Source organism: Camelina sativa, chromosome 4, assembly GCF_000633955.1.
Source record: "Camelina sativa cultivar DH55 chromosome 4, Cs, whole genome shotgun sequence".
Taxonomy (NCBI): domain Eukaryota; kingdom Viridiplantae; phylum Streptophyta; class Magnoliopsida; order Brassicales; family Brassicaceae; genus Camelina; species Camelina sativa.
The window spans coordinates 5090799-5100266 of NC_025688.1; the positions used below are offsets into that span (position 1 = coordinate 5090799).

The 9468-nt window shown below is 36.0% G+C and overlaps 3 protein-coding genes across 4 annotated transcripts in view; 2 read left to right on the top strand and 1 right to left on the bottom strand.

Annotated features, from left to right (window-relative positions):
• LOC104783545 (F-box protein At2g16450-like) lies at window positions 1556–2585 on the top strand. Its single transcript, XM_019244051.1, has 2 exons — window positions 1556–2391; window positions 2576–2585. The coding sequence occupies exons 1-2, from the start codon at window positions 1556–1558 to the stop codon at window positions 2583–2585; spliced, it is 846 nt and encodes a 281-aa protein (XP_019099596.1).
• The window catches only part of LOC104779850 (eukaryotic translation initiation factor 4B1-like), a 10624-nt gene continuing 7024 nt past the window's right edge, over window positions 5869–9468 (top strand). Inside the window, exons 1-3 of one of the 2 annotated variants that reach the window (XM_010504254.2) lie at window positions 5870–7218; window positions 7739–8164; window positions 8287–8603. In XM_010504254.2, coding sequence (XP_010502556.1) covers window positions 6047–7218; window positions 7739–8164; window positions 8287–8311 — 1623 coding nt within the window. In that variant the 5' untranslated portion in view covers window positions 5870–6046 and the 3' untranslated portion in view covers window positions 8312–8603. Of the gene's footprint in view, window positions 7219–7738; window positions 8165–8286; window positions 8604–9468 lie in introns of those variants that run through there. The other variant, XM_010504255.2, reaches the window with a different exon arrangement.
• Window positions 8632–9448, bottom strand: LOC104779849 (tRNA (guanine(10)-N2)-methyltransferase homolog). The gene is made up of 2 exons (XM_010504253.2): window positions 9375–9448; window positions 8632–9277 (listed from the first exon to the last, which is right to left on the bottom strand). Exons 1-2 carry the CDS (start codon window positions 9435–9437, stop codon window positions 8726–8728), a joined length of 615 nt encoding a protein of 204 aa, XP_010502555.1. The 5' UTR covers window positions 9438–9448; the 3' UTR covers window positions 8632–8725.

The following is a 9468-nucleotide window of genomic DNA, read 5'->3' on the forward strand; positions in this document are numbered from 1 at the left end:
TGTGGAAAGATTTATGACCGTTCATTTCATTAAAGTCAACCGTGAGTTTTTTACACATCGCGTGTGCTAACTAGCACAATATAAGTCCTCTCAGCTCTCTCTACTGACTGGTTCGTGTGACTGCTGACTTGATTCCCACTCATTTCTCCTTCGTTGAGAAGCATGCAACACATTAACAACAAAAACAAAAAAAAGCTTCAATTTGATGTTAATCTGTTTTTTTTTTTTTTTTCTAATCTTCACGCAAAAGGAATAATAAAAACTATCTGACGGTTTCAAGTTCTCATCGGAACCCCAGATCTGTTAATCTTTTCCCAATTTGAATTTCGCTGTTTTCCGATTCAAATCTAAGTGTGAATTTCATCAGATTCTGATTTCAAAATTTGACGGGCCGGTGGGATTAGAATTGGGGCTTGGGCTGATGAAGCAGAGCGCGCCGATGAAGAACAAGCGGCGGAAGCTGCTTCTGCAACGGCGGATACACAGAGTTTTCCTAGCCTGAGAAAAGCTGCTGCGGCGACTACGACTAATGCTTGGAAGAGCATATGAAGAAGCTTTTTTTATTTTATCATCCAATCAACATTTATTAGGAGAATATATAAGGGAACATTTAGAAGTTGCGGATGCTTTCATATGCTCTCTTCCTACTTGTATGTTCTGATTTGAAGCATTTTCCAAGCATATAACTCTAAAATATTAATATATATTAAAATCATTTTAAATAATTAATTTATTTTGTAAAAATAGAAAATTATGATTTCATAAAAGATAAATTTATTTGTTATAAGATAATATATGAGAAATTACTTAATATTATTATTTAAAATAATATAATAATTTATTTAATACATTAAAATATTAATATGGATATAATGTTTATAATATATATTATTATTTTATTTTAGTTAAATCTATTATATTATACATATTTTAAAAATTTATTGAAATTAAAAATGCAAATATAGATATAAAGTTTTATAAAAATTTATATATTAATTATTTGTAATTAATGTGTTACATTAGAAATATATAATTAAAAATTATTAAATTATACATTTATATATATAATTTTATTAAATTTATTAAATGTAAAATATATTTTTTAAAAAATATATAGCAATGAGTGATAATTAATTTTAATAATAAAACACATTTAAATTATATTTTTAATTAATGTCATATATTATTATAAATATAATATTTAATACTCTACTCCTATACCAATCAACTAAATGTATTATATTACTCATGAAGAAAATGAGTTTATCTGAGTTTACAAACTACACAGCACCTAAGGAAGGAACTCTGTTGAATTGGGGCTTGGGTTATAGACTAACAATTAAAAACTAGTATCTATATTTGTATTGCCATCTCTTATTATTAATGGCGGCCCATTTGGACGTTAAATGAGCCCATTATTATTTTTCTTAACCGACTAAATTCGGAAATATAAATTGGTAGCTAGCTAGGTCTCTTCTTTAAAGGTTTCTCTAAGCGATAGATGGAAGTTTATTTATATTTTTATAATCTCTCTTTCTTATTTGATTCGTAAAGCATGAATTCATCATCTCCCATATCGATTAATGATGATCTCATCTTGGACATCATATCGAGATTGCCTTCAGAGTCTATCGCAAGGTTTCGTTGCCTGTCTAAGCAATGGGCATCAATGCTTAATACTAGTCCATATTTCAAGGAGTTGTTCCAGACCAGATCCTCGGCTAAGCCCCACCTCATTTTTGCCATAGTAGAAAAAGGTGTGTGGAGCTTCTTCTCGTTACCTCAGCTTGAGAATCCATATGAGCAATCGAATCTTGTAGCAGCTGCCGATTTTCATGTGAAGTTCTCTCATGACGATCTACAGACCAATCATAGTGATGACATAAGAAATTTTTCATATAGCTACGCTTCTGGCTTGTTCTTTTTGCATGGTTGTGGAGGCCAGGATAGAGCTCTGACTAGTAACCCCATCACAGGACGGTATGCGATCTTACCTTATACTTACAAAAATCTGCTTTGCTGTTACGGGTTTGACCCGATTGACAAGCAATACAAGGCATTGCGGATGGCTTCTCCATTTGATCATGAAACTCTTACAATTGGAGATGGAGATATGAAGTGGAGAAAGGTAAAATGTTCCTTGCCACATGCGATTATGAGTGAAGGGATATGCATCAATGGGGTTTTGTATTACATCGGTTACACGGCGTCTACATGGATAATAGTTTGCTTTGATCTTAGATCTGAGAAATTCACCTTTATTGGCGTAGAATCGTTGGGTAAATTGATAAACTACAAGGGAAAATTAGCTCTGATTCATATGGGGAATGAATATGCTGCCACTAAGGAGTTGCATATGTGGGTTCTAGATGATATTGAGAAAAACGAATGGTCCAAATATGCCTATATTTTGACCGATGATAAATTTTTTTGTCGTCACGTTCGCATCGCTGGAGCAACCACTTGGGGTGAAATTGTGATTTCAATTCATAAGTATAAACCTAAACAACTGTTTTATGTTTTATACTTTAATCCCGAAAGGAACACTCTCAAACGTGTTGAAATTATTGGACAGGAGAATGTGAAAGAATTTATTAGACATTTGAATTCCAGTGTTATTGGATTAAACATTTTATCAAGTCTTTTAAATTCATCTGTTATTGGATTAAGTACTTTTAAGTAGTTTTTTAAATTCATTTGAATTCTAATGTTATTCAAATCGTTAACTTTTCATTGCTATTAAATTCTGGTGTTATTGAATGTTATGTATTTTTTAATAGCAACTTGATTTAACTAGAATGTTAAAGAATTGTTAGTGCAAATTGTGAAGAAAAAAGTATGACCTTTTAAGGTGGGATTTGGATATTACTTTGCATGTAAAATAAAAAATGGCCAGAAAACACATGTCCGCTCTTCAGTACGATTCTTACAGCGGTGGCGCGGCTAGTTTGAAGGCTTTTTCTCTATCTTTTGTACTGTTCCTCAAATAAGCTGCTGCGTTATTTCGATTGATTCTCTTTGTTTATACCATCTCGATTCCAACCATGTGTTTTTGTTTTGCTTTTGGTCGATGTCGTTGTCTCCTCTCTGCCGATGTATTGGAGAAACTTAGGTGATTTTGATCCCTTCACAAAATATTAGAAATATAATCATGTATTGGTATGTGATTCTATTTAACGTCTTTGACTTTGATCTCCTTGCTCTGGGAACTAATTGGATATTGCGTACAGAGCATACTGGTCTTTGTTGAACCACTGGCTGGACTTTGACGGCAGTGTGCGCAGGTGTATCTAGATTCATTCTTGACGAGGAAAAATTTGATTCTGCAACAAACAAACAAAAACTAGGTTTTAAAACGTGAATCTTATATTTGGCTATATACCCCTTTCTCTTGATGATCAAAGAAATGTCTTACCTTTTAATTCTCCGCAAGAAATAATTGTTGGATATAATTATCTGAATTATTAAGTTAGACATTGTGTTTGTATTAAACGATGCTTCTAAGTATCGTGACGTTTGTAACAGTTACAACGTTAGATTAACACAGTAGAAAGACACAACTCTTTTTCTTTTGTGTCTTATTAGTATATAAACACATGATCTCATCATTGCAAAACTAAGTTTTTCAGTTTATTAATAAAATCACAAGTTTCTCAAATACCCTGTTTTCTCTTCTATAAAACAGAGGATAAGTACGCTTGTTTTGTTCTTTGTGAGAGAGAAGCTTTTGCTTCTAACAATAATCTGGTTAAGGCAGTCACAGAACTTGGTTAACACTACTTTCTCCTGTTCTGCATAAAACTGGTCTTGCCCGCCGTTTGGTAGCTGTGAGGTAGGCTCCACCGAACCATTAGGTGAGCTGCAACCATTAACATAGTGTCCCGTTCGTCACACATCAATGCCAGAGTGTCTGGAGATAGTGACCTCCCTTTGGAGCCATCTGAATTGGAATCCTCTAGACCAGATTTCTCAGCTTGATTTCCACTCGCAGCTATCTCAACCTCGGTACCTTTCTTATTGCCTTGTCCTTTGTGGATAGAGGATGAAGGAGCGAATTGGTTTTCTTATTTGTTGTTTGAAACTAGTCTACTCTTTTATTATATTTTGTAACTATTTTTTTACGTTAGATGGAAACTAGAAGAATTTATCCATTTTCAAGTCTATTAAAATTCTACTCAAATCTAATAAAATTATACAAATTAAAGTCATTAGAATCACAAAGAAAGATTTGGAAATTTTTTACAGTACAAGAACATCTATGAATTATGTCATTAATTCTTTTCTAATAAATTCTTTCACATTCTAGCCTCCAATACCCCCCTAAAGGTTTTCGTGAAGCGGTTAAGTATAGATGTACCGCTTTTACCTTTGTAAACCACGTAGAGGATCTTGATGTTAATGATTTAAAACTGCTCAAGTCAGTCCATCCTCCACTAACGGAGCCAAACTATGCAGAAGAATAATTAGCACCAGATTCAGATTCAGACTGAGAACCTCGGAAGGAGGAGAAGACAGGGATGATGATTGGTGTCGGGTGAAAGCAATGATCTACACGTTTTGTTTTTGTCAACCTTAATTATCTGTCTGTCCGTTTATGCTCTTTTGATATGTAACCTTTTCATTTTTAATAAAGTCAGTTTTATTAAAATCGATGCTTTGGATTGGAGATTCACTATTTGATTCGTTTCCCATTTGGTGAGGATTCATTCGTTTTATCGTTTATCTCCTTGCTAACGTTTGAATCAAACATCGTGTACAAACCGTTTTTCAGTTTTAATATTGTTAATTGTTCTAAGAGAATTCGTTCTCGAGTGTTTGAAAACCTGTGTTCTCTAAAGCTTGGCCTCGAGTTGTATTAATGATTTGATATTTCATTTTTGTGTCTTATTGTTTCGATTTCGTTTGTTTTGTTCGTTTTGGGACTCTAGTCTCGAAAAGATATGTTACAAACAATTTACTAGTATTTCATTTGCTTATACAATCTCTTAATCTTTAATAGATATTGAGAAGCAAATTAATTTATCTCACAATCTCAAGTAAATCAAAAACAAATAAGAAAATCAATATACAAAAAAATAATATACATTGATCAGGGCTTCAAAATTTAACATGGTTCGGATTTCTTCCGTCCAAGAAATAAGTATTTGAACCTAAGAAACTTTTAGGATTACTTGAGTTGAGTTATCAAAATATTTGTACATTATATTATATCTAAAAATTTTGAATTAAAAAAAAAAATTCATACGTTGATAATTATAACAATGATGTTTATTTTCATATGTATAAGTATAACTACCACATCAGTTTTGCCAAGATGGAGCATATTTTTTTTTATTTTTCTATATATATTTTTAAAAATTTTCTCATAATTATTTTAAATATGTAGAGTGAGAAACATAATACGTTGAACATTTGATATCAATAATTCTAGACTTAGCTTAATTAACAAAACAGAAAAAGAAATAAAATAATTAAAAAATTCAATACAATATACAAACCAACATATCTAAAAGTTATTTAAAATATTGGTGTATAAGAAATTACACATAACTTTAGTTATACATAGTTATTTTTATGATAGGTTTATATTTTTTATTTGTTGACAACAATTTTTTTTTAATTGTTTCGCCATTTGTTGATAACCATTTAAATGATAGATTTATGACCGTTCATTTCATTAAAGTCTTCTTACACATCGCGTGTGCTAACTAACACATTAAAAGTCCTCTCAGCTCTCTTTTCTGACTGGTTCGTGTAACTCACTTGCCTACTCTTACGCGTGGTGAATTAATTCTCCACCCATCTCTCCTTCGTTGAGAAGCATGCAACACATTAATATTAAAACAAATAAAAGCTTCAAAGAGAGAATAAATCCCAACTTTGTGTTTTTTTTTTCAATCTTCACGCAAAAGGAATAATAAAATTTCTCTGACGGTTTCAAGCTCTCATCGGAACCCTAGATCTGTTACTTTTTCCGATTTTAATATCGCTGTTTTCCGATTCAGATCTGAGTGTGAATTTTATCAGATTCTGATTTCATAATTTGATGTCGAAACCTTGGGGTGGGATTGGAATTGGGGCTTGGGCTGATGAAGCAGAGCGCGCCGATGAAGAACAAGCGGCGGAAGCTGCTTCTGCAACGGCGGATACACAGAGTTTTCCTAGCCTGAGAGAAGCTGCGGCGGCGACTGCGACTAATGCTAAGTCTAGGAAGATGAAGAAAATGAGTTTATCTGAGTTTGGTGGTTACACAGCACCTGGAGGTAGGAACTCTGTTGGATTGACTCACCAAGAGATTCTTCAATTACCCACTGGTCCGAGGCAACGCTCTGAGGATGAAATGCAACCTGGTCGTTTAGGTGGTGGGTTCTCTTCTTATGGTGGTGGAGGTTCTGGGAGAATGGGGAGAGATCGTGATGATTCTGATGGCTCTTGGGGTGGTGGTGGAAGGAGACCTTACGGTGGTGGATTTGATGATGATAGGAGAGGGAATCAGTCTAGGGTTTCGGATTTTCCTCAACCTTCTAGGGCTGATGAGGTTGATGATTGGGGGAAAGCCAAGAAACCGCTTCCTTCTTTTGATCAAGGACGACAAGGTCGTTACGGTGGCGGCGGCGGAGGTGGTTTTGGAGGCGGCGGAGGTGGTGGAGATGGTGGGTTATCTGGAAGAGCTGATGGTGTTGATAATTGGGGTGCAGGGAAAAAGCAAGCAGCACCGGTTAGATCATCTACATTTGGGTCGAGTTTTGGTGATTCAGGCCGTGAATCTGACCGTTGGTCCAGAGGAGAAGTAGTCGGAGGTGGTGTTCAGGAGGAACGTCGTCGTTTGGTTCTGGAACCACGAAAGGTTGTTGTTGACTCAGGAGCGAGTGAGACTCCACCTGTTGTTGAGAAGACGAGTAAGCCTAACCCGTTTGGGGCAGCTAGACCGAGGGAAGATATTTTGGCGGAGAAAGGTTTGGACTGGAAGAAGATTGACTCAGATATTGAGGCTAAGAAAGGAAGTTCTCAAACGAGTAGGCCGACGAGTGCCCATTCGAGCAGGCCTTCTAGTGCTCAGTCTAACAGGTCTGAGAGTTCAGGGTTGAATAATGTGGTGAAACCGAGACCAAAGGTCAATCCTTTTGGTGATGCTAAGCCTCGTGAAGTGTTGTTGGAGGAACAAGGGAAGGATTGGCGTAAAATGGATATGGAACTTGAGCATCGCAGAGTTGACAGGTCCTTATTCATTTGGATTCTTTTAATTTTCACTGAGGATTGTGGATCTCTTTCAATTCTATGTTGCTCTAGTTATCTGAGTATTGAATCTGTTAATATTCTCATTTTGCTGCATGTTGATTTTGAAGTAATATTTAACTGCTTCATACATTGTGCAACAAGAATCAATATGTATGTAGTTGGATGAATTTTGGAGATTAAAACGTTTGGAACTGAGAACCTAAAATAGTTTGCTGTGTATGCTTTCTAGATTTCAGATCCATAATGGCTGTGTTTTGATGGGATTTGTATTTAGTTATAGAGTCTTCATGTTTATTCTGCCTATTAGTGCATTGATTGAGTTTCAGAGCCTGTTAGATAGCTTCTGCTTGTTTCTCTTGAGTGTGGTTTGTGCATGATATAGTCCCCATCTAGACTTCGAGATTGAACTTGTGTGATTCTTTTGTCTGTGATGCTTCTTTTTTAAACTTTATGACAGTCGGATACTGATCCCTGTGTTGTGAAAAAACAACTTTTCCAGACCTGAAACAGACGAAGAGAAGATGTTGAAGGAAGAGATTGAAGAGCTCAGGAAAAAACTCGAGAAGGAATCCATTGCTCCAGAGATCAAGGATTCTGAACAAGAACCCGGCAGTAATAATAATCACAATGATTCACCGGAAATATTACGCGGGAAAGAGAAACATCTTGAAATACTAACCCGTGAGTTGGACGACAAAGTCAGGTTCAGGCAGAAACCAATTGAGAGGCCCGGGTCTGGTGCAGGCAGAACAGGAACATATTCAGAAAGATCACATTCCCGGGCTGGATCAATTGATGAAACGAGGAGTTTTGAATCCACTGAGAGACCCAGATCACGTGGTGCCGTCGATGCCTGGGTTAGACCCGTCGATGATCAGCGCAGAAACTTCCAAGGAAGCAAAGAGCGCGGTTTCTTCAGCAACAGGTTAGTTAGTCCATTACAATTGAAAAATCTCATTTTCGCTACAAGTTAAGAGAACTATACACTCGGTATAATTTGGATGCATTTAGGCTCATATTAATTTCTGAAGTCTCGGGTTTCGACAGGTCGTCCTCTAGGGAAGGTTGGTAAGAAGAAAACGAAGAACAACCAAATGTGGGATATGTTTAAGTACTACACAGTTCCCAGATTTTGAAGAAGACTTAGAGAAGCGTTAATTTCATTAATAAATATTTATAAAAACCCTAATCTTTGTTCTTTTTTGTTGGTTAATCTTCGGAATCGGAGCGTCGTTGTTTTGTTTTGGTCTTCTGCTCAGCGAAGGCGTGTGTGTCAAGAGAATGTGTCTCTCCTGTTATATTTTAAGACTCTTTCGAATCTTGATTGTTATATTTTTTTGTAGTTAATCCTACTTTCTTAACTCCTTGCTTTGTAATTCGTTAACACATTTATTTGCCAATAACTCTATTTGTATTGGAACAACAAGAAAGACAACGTTCAGGATAAAACCCAACAGAGTACAACAGAAATAAGACAACTTAGTGCTTACACATACTTCCCTCTATACTTAGGTTTTGGATCTTTAAAGGCTTTGGGATCAGTGTGAATCTGAGAAGAATCAATGGGTTTAAACACAGAGGAATGAATATTACCATCCTCTAACCACTTAAGATGATTCTCTCTAAACTCTAAATGCATTAAACGAGCAGCTTCTTTGATCTCTTCACTGTAAGGCTCTACTTTCACCATAGTTAGTAGAAACCGACTGTACCGCGAGCTCAGGATCTGTTCAGAGACCGCAACTAACTTGAAACACGGGTGCTCAGGGAACTTAACCTCGCCGCCAGTCTCATCTCTCAAAACCGGGAAGAAAAAGACGAGCCTGCCTTTCATTACCAGCATTCTCGCAGCAAGGTGAAGCAGATCATGAACACACTCAACTAGACTATATGCACCAGTGGATGGAATGTGATCTGTCCTTTTATCATCAGGGACAGTGTAAGGATCCACTGTTCCTCTTAGGATTTTCCGGCCACCAGATTTACGTCCACCAGCTCGAACCCCGTAAGGTGGATCACAGATAATTGCATCGAAGATCTAGATTGATGGATACATATAACATAAACTCAGTGATCTCAACTCAATATGCCAGAGATAATAATAAAAGAACACAGAGAGAGAGAGAGAGCATTACCTCTTTTAGCCCGGACCGCCAAGGAGGAAGATTGTTATCCATTCTAAGTAGAGCAACTGGCATAGGTAATCCATACTACATAACCGATAACAGT